The 16,445-nt window shown below is 37.9% G+C and overlaps 2 protein-coding genes across 3 annotated transcripts in view; one reads left to right on the forward strand and one right to left on the reverse strand.

Annotated features, from left to right (window-relative positions):
* Nucleotides 1-228: 228 nt before the first annotated feature.
* On the reverse strand, nucleotides 229-2,947 carry LOC127440082 (iron-sulfur cluster assembly scaffold protein IscU-like). Its single transcript, XM_051696465.1, has 5 exons — nucleotides 2,640-2,947; nucleotides 2,421-2,534; nucleotides 1,116-1,226; nucleotides 895-973; nucleotides 229-696 (listed from the first exon to the last, which is right to left on the reverse strand). The coding sequence occupies exons 1-5, from the start codon at nucleotides 2,742-2,744 to the stop codon at nucleotides 602-604; spliced, it is 504 nt and encodes a 167-aa protein (XP_051552425.1). The 5' UTR covers nucleotides 2,745-2,947; the 3' UTR covers nucleotides 229-601.
* Nucleotides 2,948-5,762: 2,815 nt separating this feature from the next.
* Nucleotides 5,763-16,445, forward strand: part of pkn3 (protein kinase N3) — a 35,941-nt gene continuing 25,258 nt past the window's right edge. The window contains exons 1-6 of one of the 2 annotated variants that reach the window (XM_051696241.1): nucleotides 5,763-5,794; nucleotides 5,919-6,054; nucleotides 10,406-10,682; nucleotides 11,225-11,379; nucleotides 15,146-15,275; nucleotides 15,529-15,680. In XM_051696241.1, the coding sequence (XP_051552201.1) occupies nucleotides 6,034-6,054; nucleotides 10,406-10,682; nucleotides 11,225-11,379; nucleotides 15,146-15,275; nucleotides 15,529-15,680 (735 nt within the window). In that variant the 5' untranslated portion in view covers nucleotides 5,763-5,794; nucleotides 5,919-6,033. Of the gene's footprint in view, nucleotides 5,795-5,918; nucleotides 6,055-10,405; nucleotides 10,683-11,224; nucleotides 11,380-13,357; nucleotides 13,658-15,145; nucleotides 15,276-15,528; nucleotides 15,681-16,445 lie in introns of those variants that run through there. The other variant, XM_051696242.1, reaches the window with a different exon arrangement.

A 16,445-nucleotide genomic window follows, 5' to 3' on the forward strand; every position in this document is an offset into this window, starting at 1 on the left:
AACACTTATTCTATCTCTGCTATCCTGCAATAAAATAATGTTTGAGACAGAATGCATCAAAAATCACGCTGTCAAGGGAATGAGCATTTAAATGCTATGCTAAAATTATACTCAAATGTAAGTTCCTCACTCTAAATGCGAAATGTAAATTGTCTTTCGCTGCACTGAAATTTCCTTTATATTTTTTGATCTCGAGAGTATGCAGTATTACAGTAATCAACGCCCATGTACATTGGGTTAACAAGTGCTTTATTTTTATACATAGAAGTTTGAAATGCAAGCAGCGTAATCACTATATGAACCACAATTGAATTCCTTCAAACTAAATGAAGAATAAGAAACTAGTTCACTGACATAATTTAAAGAAATTTGTGCGTGCATTCAACTAGCAAATAAAACCATCACAAACACTTTTCATTACCACTTCTCAAACAATTAAACACATCAAGCAGGTTTATACATCCACATTTAGAAACAAATATGGCTAAGGCTGTAACAGTCTGTCTGTCAAATTGTGCGTTTAAAAGACAGGCTACAGAGCAGGGGTTGGAGAACTTTGGTCTAAACACATGAATTAGCTTTGGAGGATCAAGAGCGCCACCTAGTTGCTGGCCACCACATTCTTCTCACCCTCTTCATCTTCCTGTTTCAGACGGTAGTCTGCCAAAGCTGCTTTGATGGCATCCTCTGCCAACACTGAAAAGGTCAGAACAAGGTCAGTTACTGAAGAGGAACACCTTTACCACCTCTAAATGCATGTTATTGGCATTATTCATGTACATGTTATTGTGATTTCAACCTGAACAGCAAACACAATGCAAGAAAACACTGTACAAGCCCAGACGAATTAACAGGCATATAAAAACATGGTGTTTATTGAAAAGGAAATCTTACTTGAGCAGTGCAGTTTGACAGGTGGAAGGCTAAGCTCCTTAGCAATCTCTGTGTTTTTTATCATGAGAGCCTCATCAATCTGTCCAGCAAGCAAATGAAAAGAGCCTTTTTATTTAAAATGACTATTTATGAGCACAATAATACTTCACATTACAGAAAAGGAATCAATACATTTAATACAAGCAATAAGAAAAGTAATGAATGCACCAATTTTTGCTTACAGATTTGCCTTTTACCCATTCAGTGGCCAAGGAACTGGAAGCAATAGCAGAGCCACAGCCAAAGGTTTTGAACTTGGCATCCACAATCTTCCCAGCATCATCCACCTCAATCTGGGGGGGGGAGAACAACAGCTTCACTGCAGTTCATCAAATGCATGACCACTGTGTGAGGGGTGATGGTAGCTTAGTGGTTAAAAATTGGGGCTAGTAAAACAAAGGTTGCAGGTATAAATTCCAAAAAGGTATGAAGTAGAAAATTACTGGGTTGCCCTAGTCACCATTGTTACTGAACCCCAGACTGTCCCTGTAATAAATAACCAATAAGTTAACTTGGAAATGAAAACCTCATTTGTGATACAGTATAGTATTTGATTTTTAAAGGGATAGTCCACCAAAAATTAAATTCTGTCATCATTTACTCACTCTCATGTTGTTCCTAACATGTATGTATTTTTTTATTTTCGTGAAACACAAAGGGAGATAAGGTTTGGAACAACATAAGATAAGTAAATGACAGAATTCTCATTTTTGAGTAACTACCCCTTTAAGATCTGTGCTATAAAGAGTTAATCTACAATATGCTGCGTCATTCTATTTATACCCTCAAATTAATCTGAGGCTTTACCCCATTAAAAAGAACTCAGATCTTGAAAGTTTCATCAACTGTACACACCTCCAAACATAATTTTTGTGTTTTTTTTTTTTTAAGTTAAGGCATATTCACACCATTTATTCCAAACAAGCTTTTGCAAAGAAACAATGGATTCCTATGGGCCTATTCACAACACGTTCAAACGTTCAATTTGATTTCTTGTGTTTTTATTGAGTCTATTAAAATACCATTGTAAGGCTAAAGCTGTGGTCCCAAACTGTGCGTTCCAAGAAAATATTTGTAATTTACCTGTTTGACCTTGATTGTTTCTTTTTTAAATAAGATTTCTCATGATTACAAAAATGTGTCATCAAGTAGTGAAAGTACCCAGTCACTTGAAAATAAAGTGGACTACAAAAAGAGTGGAGAACAGTTTAGGAATAAAAATGTCATTAATTACTCTCATTTTTCATAAACTTTGTGTTGAACATTCATACATCTAAGAGAAGGTTCTTTTCATATGCACATTGCTTTTTGGTTATTATACTGTACTTTACAATTGTCATTATGTATGCCTCAAACTATAACCATGTTTATGCGAGAATAAATTATCAAAAGGTACAAGAGTATGCCGTTTTAATAGTTTGGGAACTGGACTAAAAAGACTGGAATAAAAACGGATATGTTAAATAACCCAACTCTAATCTGTTTACCTGCAACTTCATCACATCTCCACATGCAGGGGCACCAACCAACCCTGTGCCCACATTCTTGGCATTTTTATCCATAGATCCAACATTTCTTGGGTTCTCATAGTGGTCCACCACCTATAAAATAAAAAAGTTGTTATACAAGACGTTTTAATGTGACTGTGAGCACATGCGGTCGACGCGGAAAGCTGGATTGCCATGACACAGTAAATATTAGCTTACCTTTTTGTGATAACCACACTGTAATATCTTCAGAAGTGGGACACAAAGTGTTCTGTTTACGAAAATTAGAGGAGACGCGCACTTCCTCGACACTGAAGCCGCCATGACATCAGCACTAATGACGCACTTGAATAGCGGATTAAATAATATGCGGTACAGTCTCGTAGATTTCGACGAACATCGCGAGAGCGGAAATATAATATTCTGCAGAACGCGAAGTGTCACAGTGTCTAGTTATTTCTGCAATCAACTTTATATACAAGATACAATATAAAATGTTTACACTTTTTACGTGTTTCTTTCCCTGGAGCACTACAATCCGAAAGCGGAAGCTGACGCCATAAGTATAAGAAACTTCATGTGTGTTACCGCCTGTGATGACTCGTAAAAGGTGCAACAAAGTGTCCAAGTGTCCCTGGCAGCCTCTGTAGACCACTTCAGTACTCTGTCTAATTCACAGGACATTTTGTAATCTTTCTTATACTTTCTCATACTATACACAACTATGTGCCATTGCATGCTGCTCCTCCACTGTCATTCATCTCTTACATTATCGATTTTGTCTAATGTGTCGTAAATCGGGTTTTAATTTATGGCCTGAATTTTCTTCGATATTTATAAATTACAATAAACCCGACTTTGCTGAAAACATTTCTGGGACTATTTATTTATTTATTTATTATGTTAGCCACAGTTTTCCTGAGCAACCACTGGGCGGCGCCATGATGATTGTAATTGCCTGTTTTGCGTTTCTAAATGGGCTGGGTTGCACCACCTGTGCGTAAGGTCTTACGTAAATTGGGACGTAAAGTTCACACTTCGGGCTTAGTAACTACTTGTTAGTTTGTAACTAAATCATCCTGGAGGAGTAAGGTTGCTGTTCAGGAATTTATCAGATTTTCCAATCTGTGAAAAAGATTTTATAGCTTTTATTCCTCTAGAAGGTGTAGATATTAGAAAATGTAATAACAGCAATATCAGATATATGTGCAGAAGCAATAATACTCTCCCTATAGTGTCATATATTGGAATATTAATTTGGAATATATACATTGGAAAAATACATGGAATCAATGTAATAAATACCATAACTAATACAATTAAAGAGGTAACTTTTAAAATTATTCATAGAATATATCCTGTCAAAGATTGTATTACTAAAAGATGTCAAATTAAAATTAATAATAAATGTGCATTCTGTAAAGTTGAACCAGAAACAATATCCCACCTATTTTGGAATTGCCAACTTGTCAAAAGATTCTAGAAGGATGTCGCTCAATTTATGTGTAGAAAAACGAAATATGTTTTACTTTATTTTCATCACAATAACAAAGATGTTAACTTTTCTTTTATTGTAAATTTTATAATTATTTATGGAAGATACTTTTTACACAAGTTGAAATGGTCAGAAAAGAAACCCAATATTAACCTAGTTTTAGATAGACTTACAAGGATATTACAACATGATTAAACTTTGTAAAAAATATTAAAGCCAAAAGATTTGTAAAGATTTTTAATTTGTATAATTTAACATAATGCTGTTTGTATTGAAACCCCTAACAATTTGTATCGTCTTTTTCTTTATACTTTATATATTGATATTATAAATTGTTTAATTTGTAAATAAAAAAAAATAAAAAAGTTCTGCGCAGAACCGATCACCGGTGATCAGCGGCAGGTGCATGCCGGTTAGAAATCTGTCCGACTTGATGTGACGTCATGGTGACGTATGCCAAAACAGTCTCCTGAGGGCGAGGCGGCGCAGTTGGATTTTTCCAGACGCGCAAAGGACAAATCAGTGCTTAATGTGGTTGCACCACCTGTCCTTAAGGCAAGACTTAACTAGTAGGTCGTAAGCTCCCAGTAAAGTAATGCATAGTCGCGTAATATGACGTTTACCTGTACTGATCCAATAAACAGCCTTCAGATTTGACACAGAAGTGTTAAAAAGCCTTGAATTTTAGTTTGATCTTGTTATGGTTGATGTTCAAACCTTGTTTGCTCACGTAACTGTCAGCTGTAATAAATGATATCCCCATTAAAATATGATACGTAATAAAAGTAGATTTGATCAATCGCATCCTATATTTGCCCTGTGTAAATAACAATATATAGGAACTGTATCTAAAATAAATAAGGGGTGATAAATAAATACTAATACAACAGGCTGGAAAAACAGACATTTATTCATTTTAATATCCTATATATATATATATATATATATATATATTGAATGTGTTAAAAATTGAAACCGGGCGACGCACCCTGAAAACTGCCCCGTTTGAACTGTTTCATGCTGAAGAGACGCTTAAAAGCACGTTTTTTCTCTCTCTCGTAAATGTAAATGAGTGTAAATGTTAACATCATAATGTATGTTGAAAGGATTGGAGCCTGTCACACAGAACATGAGCTCATTGATGTCATAAAATATCAGTCTGCTTTTTTATTGCAACTGTTGCTCCTGATCGGAGGCTTCCGTAAATATTTAGTTTATACGTAGGGTTACGTCCTACCGAAATTTAATGGAGCAACGCTCAAATATTTAGTAGTGCATAAACTGTGACTTAGTGCCCATTATGCCGCAACTAGGCTTAGTTGTAACTTACATATAGCTGGTGTAACCGGCCCCAGACGCAATATAAAAACTACCTAAACGAGCGATTCAGACGGAGAACAATAACCATTTAAGTGTTATTTGGAGTAAAAATTAATTTCAGGCTCAACTTGTGCATTAACTACACAAAGAAGTTAATGATATCAACATAACTAGCTCGGACCATTGCTTCACGACATCTACATACTCGGTGAGGCACTGTTAAAAAAAAAAAAAAAAAAAAAAAAAAACGGTCATGTAAAGCCTCTTGTTTTTGAAAATGTTTAAAAATGCAATACTTTAAACATCACATTACCCGCTAAGAATATACGCCGATGCGCGCGAAAACACTGGAGACCGGAAATTGAAAACAGGCGAATTGTGGAACACTTCCGCGTTCAGGAAAAAGGTGGATTGGACTACGGCAAATGACTCCAGGCCAACGCTTGTGACTGACAGCGATGTTAGCCAATCATTGAAAAGGGAGGCGGTCAAGGATTTTTCAAACCTCAGGAAATGGGAAGGCAAAGAAAACTTCCATCAAAAAAAAAAAAAACTACCGGTAATCCGAGAGCCGTCTCACAGCCACCCAATTGACAGCCGGACACTTTTTCTTCCTCCACTTTTCTGTGAAACGACACGCAGTTTTTGCCCCTACTGAATGTGTTTTTTGTCTATCCTCTCAGAGTCAGTTTGAGATCTGGATATGCTTTCTAGTGTCACTCAATCCGGCGTCGCGTGAGTCAGAACCGACAGTTGAACATCAGTCTCCGCTCCTTGCGTGACGGATTGTATTTCACCATGTCGAGTGTGACGTTACAGGTAAAAAAACATGTATTTCACACAGGCTTTACAGCTTAATTCGTCAGGGAGAATAGTGAGAAACCGAGAAGTACTGTTTGACGACCAGATAAGTCAAATAACCCGTAGGTGCTGTTGGTCTTCGCTGGATAAAGCAGCTGGACTCTGTTAACTTCCAAACACATTTCACTGTTGATGAGCACTGTTTGACTCAAGTGTGACTGTAACAGTTTTAAGTTAATCTTATTTATAAGACGTTTATAAGGAATTGTTTAGTAGATAGACTTGTAGGCTATAGATTAAAAAAACAGTGTGAATAAAAAGTGAACAATGGCACTTCAGCTGCCTCTCTGTTATGTTTTCTTCATACTGGTAGTACTAATAGTGTTTTGGGTTCTGCCTGGATCATTAAATATCGGTCTAAGATTTTTAGGTTGAACGGGTTTTACAGGGATTGGCTTCCTCTTGTGTCTTTCACCAGAGGCTTAAATGGAACAGAAGTTAGGTGTAGGACACACACATAAAAAAGGTTTTGGAAAAACATTGTCTAAACTTTAGATCTTTTGTGCTTTAAAGTTCATTAATTCGGTGTTCTGTTCATGGCGATGAAGGATCGTGGTATGACAGTGGTTCATCACAGTCTGCTGTTGGTTGGATGGTGTAACAAGAATGTGAAAATGTGTGAAACACTGCCCTCTATGTGTCGGAAAGTGAAAACTATTCTCTGAAAATGAAAAATGTTTTACAGAAAAAAGCCATTGTTCCCAGTCTGTCAACACTTCTCTCCTAAAAGAAACGTTGTCATCAACCACCGTCCAACCACTGTCATAGAAAATAACCAACTGTTAGTGTTCTTAAAGGGATAGTTCACCCAAAAATACCATCTCAGATGTGTATGACTTACTTTCTTCTGCTGAACACAAATTGAGATTTTTATAAGAATATCTCAGCTCTGTAGGTCCATACAGTGCAAGTGAGTGGTGGCCAGAACATCCAAATATCACTTAAAGGCATCGTAAAAGTAATCCATATGACTACAGTGGTTTAAGGTGCACTTTCCGTTCGTGTCATCTTGGACTTACAGTGACACCTAGTGGTGTGGATGCAGCATCATTCAAAATCAGTAGTTTTCAGTTACTGATGCCATTGTAGAAATTCACTATTCACAATCAGCCATTGTTAATTTAATCCAAGAGTGAAAGTGTCCAGTAACTAGATGGTAACTGAGATTAAGCGAGTAGTATTCAGCTGGTCATGTGATTCTAAAATGGCAGCCCCTATGAGGGCGCCCCTGCCCCATGTATAATAAAACAGCTTTCGTAAGGTTACTGATATGACTAGACAGGGTTCATACAAGGTGCTTGAAGTGCTTGAAGTACTTGAGTTTGGCTATTTCAAATTTAAATCCTGGAAAACCCTTGAAAATAGCAATTTTTTACCAAGAAGTGCTTAAAAAGTTCTTGAATTATAGAAAATCTTAAAATATGTTGCTTAAAACATGACGACAGACCACTAGACCACTGCTGAAGCAGGCAGCGCATAGACAGCACTGACACGTGGCACCGGTTACTTTTGTAGCACTGTTCAGAATGGGCCGATCACAATCAAGTGTTACTGGAGGATTTAAAATATGTTTATTTTATAGATACTGCTGTTGCGGATTAACAAGTATGAATCCTTGCAACTATCAGTTTTAATTACAATTTACTCTCCAGAGTGAAAAAATTATATGAGATGTAAAACGTTTTGAATAATTTGAATGCAGATCAATGGAGGATTCAGTTCTGTGAGCTGTGTAGCGCCCCCTTGTGTAAAGAAAGCTTTGTGTCTCACAAAATAGGTTATTTCTGACAACATTTGGGTCAGTATCAAAATATGTTGACAAACATGAATTTTTATTTTTTATAAATTTATAACCTTTAATGATATGAAATGACTTGACTCTGTTTTGCAAATTTTTTAGAAAATATATTTGAAATTGTTATTTGCCTGAAAAAAATCCTTGTTCCCTTCTTCTGGTACACCACTTCTATGACATGTAAAGTTATTTGTGTATTTATTTGGTACTTTTATTTTTAGTGCAAGGCCGAACAAGTGTGCAAAAAAGCAAAACAAAATTATTATTATTATAAATAATTAAAATAATTTAAAACACATTTTTGTCCCTTGATTTGATGGCATTGGTGTTAACAATGATAAAACCTTTATTTTATTTTTTTTTATGTTTTTAAAAATATTTAAATACAAAAAGTTGTTGAAAATAATTTTTAAGGTCAAAGTTCAGAGGCTGCTTAAATATGCATAAAGTGATTTTTCCCAGCATGTTAAAAATTTATTAATTCACTTTTTAACAAATATTTTCACACAAAAATATCTGGTGTTATACCCCATTGAACCCTCAAAATGTGGTGTTGTAACCCATTTAACCCTCATTAGTGTTAACTTAGTGTTAACTTGCTTCGTTCGTGAAACAAAATTAAATAATAAAAGAAAGAACAACAGCCAAGCTGTCCTTTATGAATAAAAATAATGTCAACATGTTATAAAATGTTTACCCTCCACGTTTATATGCAAAATCTGAACTGAATGGAAAATTTCAATATTTTGTAAGTTGGAAAGTCAACATTTTTTGAGAATGAACCATTTGCAATTTGGGTCAGTTCCTCACATAAATCTGTTGTGTGACTTTAGAAAACATGGAACTTAGCACATGAGTCATATGGACTACTGTTTACCGACCCAGTTATCCACTTTTGTTGAAAAGCGAAGTACATTTCAAGGGAGCACACTACAATTGCACATCAATTTCATCATGAATGTACCAAGAACTGTCATTGTGAGAATGTGTAGTTAAAGATGCAAATTGAGATATGTTGTACTTGTAATAAGTACAACAAATAAATGAACTGATTGAATACAATATTTTCTTTTAAAATTAACAAATAAAGACTTTGTTTTAATGACATCTCGAGCATAGTCCTTGAAAACAAATAAAAATGTGCTTGAAAAGTCCTTGAATTGAACTTTGAAGCATCTGTACAAACCCTGCTAGAGTCCTCATCTCATGTGAGTGCTCATGATTTTAAACATATGTTTCAAAATTACAATTCATTTCTTTAGGACTATAACTTTTTTTTTTAATGGGGAAAAAATTACTGAGTGCACCTTTAATCAATGTCTTCTGAAGCGATCCAATCTGTTTTGGGTGAGAACAGACCAAAATGTAATTCCCTTTTCTCTGTAAATCTTGACAGCCGTTTCCTTCGTGATCGTAATTTCAAGCACGATTACACTTCCTATAGCGCCATCTAGCGCTCGCCGCATGCTTCAAGCACTAGGAAGTGTAATCGAGCTTGAAATCATGATTATGCCCAGAGACTGCAGTGTCAAGATGTACAGTGAAATATATTTTGTGAGTTATATTTTGGTTTGTTCTCACCTAAAACGGATCTCTTCAGAAGACATTCATAAACCACTGGAGTCGTATATGGATTACTTTCACGATGCCTTTATGTGATATTTGGACCTTCAGAATTCTGGCCACCATTCACTTGCTTTGTGAGGACCTACAGAGCTGAGATATTCTTCTAAAAATCTTAATTTGTGTTCTGCAGAAGAAAGTAAGTCATACACACCTGGGATGGCATGAGGGTGAGTAAATGATGGGAGAATTTTCCTTTTTGGTTGAACTATCCCTTTAAACTGTTTAAACTCTCATTTCTTTTCTTTTTATTTATTTATTTTTTGGATTTTTCCCTTTTTCACCCAATTTGGAATGCCCAGTTCCCAGTGCGCTTTTAAGTCCTCGTGGTCGCGTAGTGATACGCCTCAATCTGGGTGGCGGAGGATGAATCCTAGCTGCCTCCGCGTCAGAGACCATCAACCCGCGCATCTTATCACGTGGCTTGTTGAGTGCGTCGCCACGGAGACATAGCGCGTGTGGAGGCTTCACGCCATCCACCGCGGCATCCGCGCTCAACTCACCACGCGCCCCACCAAGAACTAACCACATTATAGTGACCACGAGGAGGTTACTCCCATGTGACTCTACCCTCCCTAGCAACCAGGCCAATTTGGTTGCTTAGGAGACTTGGCTTTAAACTCTCAATTCTGAGATTATCATGTTCACACTTCTTTGCATAATGGATTATTTGGTTTATTTACTTAACCTTTTATTATCAGCTGCTTAGATGCTTGCAGTAGTTTAACTAATGAACTCATGTTCATTATGTTCAGATATGTTGTGTCCAAAGGGCAACTCCCATGAAATATACTTGAAGCATCTCACAACCTGTTGAATTGTTTTTTATTTTATTTTATGTTTTTCAAAATTGTACCTGTTGCTCATTGTCCTTGCTCTTAAACACCACAGAAAAGCTGTTTTCGGGGTCTGGCCGAAGGCGATCTCATGGACCCCGAGTTCCAGCAACGTGTAGAGGATGCAATTGTCATTCTCCGGCAGGAGATCCAGCGGGAACTGAAGATCAAAGAGGCAGCTGAGCGGCTGCGACGGGCGGTGAGCAACCGCAAGAATGCGGCCGATGTCGATGGTCAGCTTAGAGCCTCCAGTCGGAAGCTGGAACAGCTCCACTGGGAGCTCCAGGAACTGAACGCTCGTGCTATGGCCACACAGAAAGAGACTGTGACAGGTGAGAGTGGAAGGGCGAGGCGTTGCTTTGGCATGATATGGTGAGCTCATAGTTTCACTGTGTTTTTTAAAACTGTTGTGATAATAGACAGTGAAATTTGAATCTGTTTTGGAAATTGAATGATGCATATAATAAACTAAGGCTAAAAACAGTTCAGAAAATAAACTCAAAACAACTTTTGCTTATTGAGCAGTTTTGCTCTCTCCCCTTAACAGTGGGTTTTGACTGGACTTTAGTGGGGTATTTCTTTGTAAATATATAAACTGAGATTCTTTAAAGCCGTGGCCTTATTGTATGTTATGTCCTTTGAACAAGATTTAATATCAGGAATGGCTAGACAGATCTGTTTAACATTTTCCTTTATTTAATGAGGAAACCTTAAATCCATAGTGCAGCTTTAGTTTTAAAAACCTGGGTTAAACACTTTTTTTTTTTTTTTTTTTTTTATAAAAATGCTGTGCAATATATGCATGCTTAATGTCTTCATATAGTGCAGAATTGATTCCACTTTGATAATTAGTTGTTTGGTCTTGTTTTCTCAGATGATGCCACCTCTCCAGACCCCTGCCATTGGGAAGAGGCCGCATCACCACTGGTCAGCCGTGTCCATACCTTAAAGAAACAGCTTACCATGGAGCTCAAAGTGAAACAAGGAGCTGAAAACATCATCCAGACTTATACCAACAGTTCTGTCAAGGTGAGAAGTTCCCCTACAGTCCCTATTATATCACTTCTTTATGTCATTTATAGGGATGTTATTTTTCCAGATTAATCTGGAATTCTGGTCATTCTGACATAAAAATGTGACCCATGTGAATTGTATAAATCCGTAAAAAAAATATAAGAGGGGAAGTGGGGGATGTTAATATCTTATTGAGAATGCCCTGTCCTGTGCATTTTTGATAAGCACTTATCACCCAAACTAGTGTCATTCAACCTTTCCTTGGATGGCACCACTGCTGCTTCAGTGTCATGCATGTTGGAGTTGAGAACGCACAAGGTGGATGTTTCTGATTTTCACCGTCAGGACTTTATTGAGGTTAGTTAGGTTTTTCTTAATTAATCCAGAGAAATCGAAGCTAATAAATGGTTGGCAATAAAAACAGTTGCTGGCATGTTAAAAGCCGCTAATACACTGCCTGGCCAAAGCAAAAGTAGCATACTCTAATATTTTGTTGGACCGCTTTTAGCTTTGATTACGGTGCGCACTCGTCGTGGCATTGTTTCGACAACCTTACACAATGTCCGTCCAGAGTTTGGCTGAGATCTTGTATTGATGACGGGAGAGTCGAACCACTCTGTAAAGTCTTCAACGGCAAATCCCAAAGACTTTCAATGGGGTTAAGGTCAGGACTCTGTGGTGGCCAATTCATGTATAAAAATTATTCCTCATGCTCCCTGAACCACTCTTTCACAATCTGAGCCCGATGAATCTTTACATTGTCATCCTGGAATATGCCGGTGCCGTCAGGGAAGAAAAAAATCCAGTGATGGGATAACCTGGTCATTCAGTACATTCAGGTAGTCAGCTGACTTCGTTAATAACGTTGCTAAGTTTAGACCTGACCAATTGAAGCAACTTCAGTACACTGCTTTAAATCCAAACGGCGCCTTTTTTTTTTTTTTTTTGGAGCCATGCAGTGTTTATAGATTAAGTAGCAATTCCAGCATTACAGAAGTGACAATTGCATTGAAATCATGACATTAAATTTAACATATAAAGCACTCATTACCAATATATCAAACCACTTGCAGCTATGATCATAAACCCCTGCAAATTGAGACCAGACATCAGAAAATGTTCAGTCTAAACAAGTTTTTTTTTTTTTCTCCAAGTTTAGATGGGGAAATTAACTTGCGTAATGGACGTGACAGAAAATGATGGGCTGGGGTTGGTTTTTATATAAGTTTGGGTTGCTTCCAAAGACTATGAAGGATAACACACACACACACACACACACACACACGCACAGAAGGACCAGAGTCCCCTCCCCCTCTGTTCCCCATGACATTTGTGGGACTCCCATACTTTATAACCCTTTAAGAGTGTCAGTCCTATGACCTCTAGCTAGCTGTCATTGTATCTGCCACTTATTCTCAGAGCCTGTGCATTTCTATCAGACAGGGCTCCGATAATGCTGCTGTGTCTGCCTGAGAACACTGTGTTCTGGCAGCTCTGTGATGTATGTCTGTTCTGGATTCAGACAGCTTGAATACTGAGCACTGATAACACACCCCTCCTAACCCTCACAGAAAACGTAATGCATTTTTACATAAAAAAATAAAAAAAACATTGTTTTTTTAAGCCTTTTGGTTTATGAGGACACTTGAGGTGTCTTCATAAACCACATTTATAGCGTAATTACATGTGTATAATCTAGAATAGTGCTAGTGAATAGTCCTCGTAAACCATATATACCTGAACACACACACACAAATTCACTCAAGCATAACCCCTTTTGCGTGTGTGGTTTGAAGAGGAAACGCTTGGTACTGATTTGGGTTCTCCTGTCCTGGGCCTGGCGACAGCAGCAGCCCATGTGACTTTGCACCGACCAATGCTGAAGCATTCGGGTTTGGGCCAGCCAGGGATGGCAAGGCAGCAGCAGAGGCATAGAGGTAGCTAACTCCTGTGGAAGGAGATCTGTAAACGGAGAGAGAGAGAGAGGAAGAAAGAACCAGTGTGAGAAGGGGCGGGGAGTAGCGAGCGAGCAAGTGGGATGCAAGGACAGCACAACAATAAGAAGGAAGAATGGGATGTTTTCTCGGATGCTGGTCAGCAATGTTTGAAGTGTAGTGTCGGAAAAACAAATCAACATGAGCAGGTCTGAGGACAGAGAGAAGAACACATCAGGAGGTGATGTCTGATGGGGGTCAAAAATGAACAAGGGGATGTCATACAGCCATCTGAAAGTTCACCAAACATGACAGATGACCTCTTGAGCTGCTTTGAGAGGGGGAGAGCGCTGTGGACGGTATTGTTTCCTCCGTCCTTTACCTTCTGAATGACTCTTTCTGCAGGTTTCAGGTCACATGTTTGCAGCGTTGTTTGCTCTAAGACTTATTACCTCCTGAGACCCGAGCGTGACGGTGTGCGTTTTCCATTTTGCTTTTTGATTTGAAACTAGTAGCACCTAATAATCATGCAAAAAAAAATTTACTTGATTTGACTTTTATGTTACAATGTTTTTCTGCTTTGTCAACAAAATTTCAATGTTCTCTCTTTGCACTGTTAAACAAACAAGTGAAAGCCAGCGCTGAAACATTTTACCAATCAGATATTAGCACAAATAATTCTGATTCAAAGTAATGGCCAGCATCATCCAATCACTGCAAACCATGTTAAAATAAAATGATACATTATTAATTCTGAATTTAAGTACTGATTACCATTGTCCCATGTCCGCCAAACATGTTTAGAGGTCCAAACATCATCTGCAGCCTGAAATTGAACTTTTGGTCGGATTTTAGGAGTGAATGCATTTAGCTGCATAGGAAAGCTATAGGATGTTCCCTTGCTCCCTATTTAGTGAATGACTTAACCTCCAGTGTGCTGTCTGTCTGCACTGGTCCCAGAACAGTTCGAAATGCACATTATTTTCATCCTAACGCCATATAAAGCCTCTAAAAGCAACGTTTTTCAGCTTTTGGATGAACCCATTGGATCTCAATGTGATAATGCACAGTAAATATAGAACTTCCAAGGAAAAATACCGCTAAAGTACACATTAGTGTACATTGTGTTTAGCAGCGTGGCATTTCGCGATAAATCGCTCAAATTTGAAAATGGCATATCGGATGAAACTAGAGACTCAGATATTTTTCAGACAGGTTTCAATGTAAAAACATAATTGGGGTTTCTTACCAGATGGAGTTTTGTTGCCATTTCTCCCAAAGACAAACTCCGCTGTACGTCGAAAGCTGACAGCCCAGAGTCTTCTGAACTGAGATCAGTTAATTTAAATGTATGCATTGCATATAGCGAAGCCAAAATACAATGTCCACGCATGTGAACACGGGGTCGCATGAGGAAAAAGTCTTTGTAAGAGCCCGTATTGGGATGTCGCAATAATTTATGTCTCTTTCATTTGCATAATGTAAGCTACTGTGCTTGAGGATATACCTGCTCTTACTCCAGGGTGAAAACTGAACAGTCTGCGTTATTTGTGTTAGTATATTTGTGTTGGTATATTTGGGTGTGGTGTATCCCTAGCTGGTTTTCATGATTAGTAGAAGAGTAGAGACTGTGAGAAGTGTTTAATTAAGACTGCTGCTCTATTGACCTGTTGGTTTTCATGGGAATTCCTTTTATTGGGACAGTTTAGCTTGTTCTTGTGTTGAACATTTTCTCTCAGTGTCCCAGACTCCCTGTATCTTTCTTTTCCCTGGCTATGTCTTTGCTCTTTAATCTCCTAATGGCACTTTGTCACTATCATTCGATCATCTCTGTTTTCTCTCCCCAGGACCGAAAGTTGTTGTCCACAGCCCAGCAGATGCTGCAGGATAGCAGGACGAAAATCGAGCTGATCCGCATGCAGATCGTCAAAGTCACCCAGACCAGAGAGGGAGAGCGAGAGACCACACAGCCAGAGGGTGAGCAAAATTTGTAGTCTCTATGAGGAAGGAGAACATGTAGGAAATCATGATAACTATGGATTTTTTTTGGACAATTTACAAGAATGTTTGCAACCTCAGCACATTCCACCGTTAAAAAATGTAGCTATAGAAATTCCCAGAAGAGTCTATTGACCTGGTAGATGGTAGCTAAGTTCTCTCTAATCATTAGGTCAAGGACAGTCGAAAGATAGCTTGATTTGTTTTTGTTCTAAAGGTAGTTTTTGTGCAGGTCGCCCCTCTGAGACAATTAGTCCTCTTGAGCTGCGGGTGGAGGAGCTCAGGCACCATCTGAGGATTGAAGCAGCTGTAGCAGAAGGTGCCAAAAATGTGGTAAAGCAGCTCAGTGTACGCAAAGTGCAGGACAGGCGTGCTTTAGCGGAGGTAAGTGCTTACATCTTTCTATTAATGTAAAGGCTATTGGGAAACCAACAGACATGTATGACACATTGAGATGGAAGAGTGGGTTAAGACATGTTTAGAATCAGGGGAAAGTTCATTAGATGATCTCTGCATGTATGGAGTGTCAGTGGACTATACAGTGCTCCATGGTAATTTATCAAAGATTCACCATTTGTTTAATTTGAAAAAAATTTGCTTTACAGGATTCCCACGGATCCTTAAAGTCTTAAAATGTCTTAAAACATTTCAAAATAAGAGTCCCTAGTGTATTCAGAGTTAAAGTGCTTTTAAAGTTAAAGGTGCATTCAGTAATTTGGGGCTAATTTAAAAAGTTTTACACATTAACAAATGAATTGTGTTTTAGTGAAGAGTGATCTGTAGGGCTGCCCCCAGCCAAAGATTTTCCTAGTCGACTAGTAGGTGTTAATTTAAGCCATTAGTTGACTAGTCGCACGTTTAAGATATTAATTTAATTACTTGAATATATTTTTTGGGGGGGCATCAGAGAATGGTTTGAGTTCCAGGGCTGAGAAAGAATGTTATAAGTAACATCGCTAACACTGTTCTACATTACAGAGAAATACTAAACCGTAATAATGAGCCTTTAAAATATCAATTTTACAAGCTCACGCACAAAGCAAGCCGCAGCGAAAAAAGCGGTAATGATTCTGAATGTGTTGGAAAAACCAGCAAGACTGTCTGAACATTTTGTTAATTTATAGAAAAAAATTTACTTTAGGGTTGTGC

Source organism: Myxocyprinus asiaticus, chromosome 4, assembly GCF_019703515.2.
Source record: "Myxocyprinus asiaticus isolate MX2 ecotype Aquarium Trade chromosome 4, UBuf_Myxa_2, whole genome shotgun sequence".
In the NCBI taxonomy this organism is placed as follows: domain Eukaryota; kingdom Metazoa; phylum Chordata; class Actinopteri; order Cypriniformes; family Catostomidae; genus Myxocyprinus; species Myxocyprinus asiaticus.

Bases quoted from the DNA above. Each gene is read 5' to 3' on its own strand.
- LOC127440082 (XM_051696465.1), bottom strand. From the start codon at position 2,744: ATGGCGGCTTCAGTGTCGAGGAAGTGCGCGTCTCCTCTAATTTTCGTA. The intron at 2,535-2,639 runs GTAAGCTAATAT...TTTATTTTATAG, and splicing joins AGTGTGGTTATCACAAAAAG to GTGGTGGACCACTATGAGAA. The intron at 974-1,115 runs GTAAGCAAAAAT...CTTGCTGGACAG, and splicing joins AATGGGTAAAAGGCAAATCT to ATTGATGAGGCTCTCATGAT.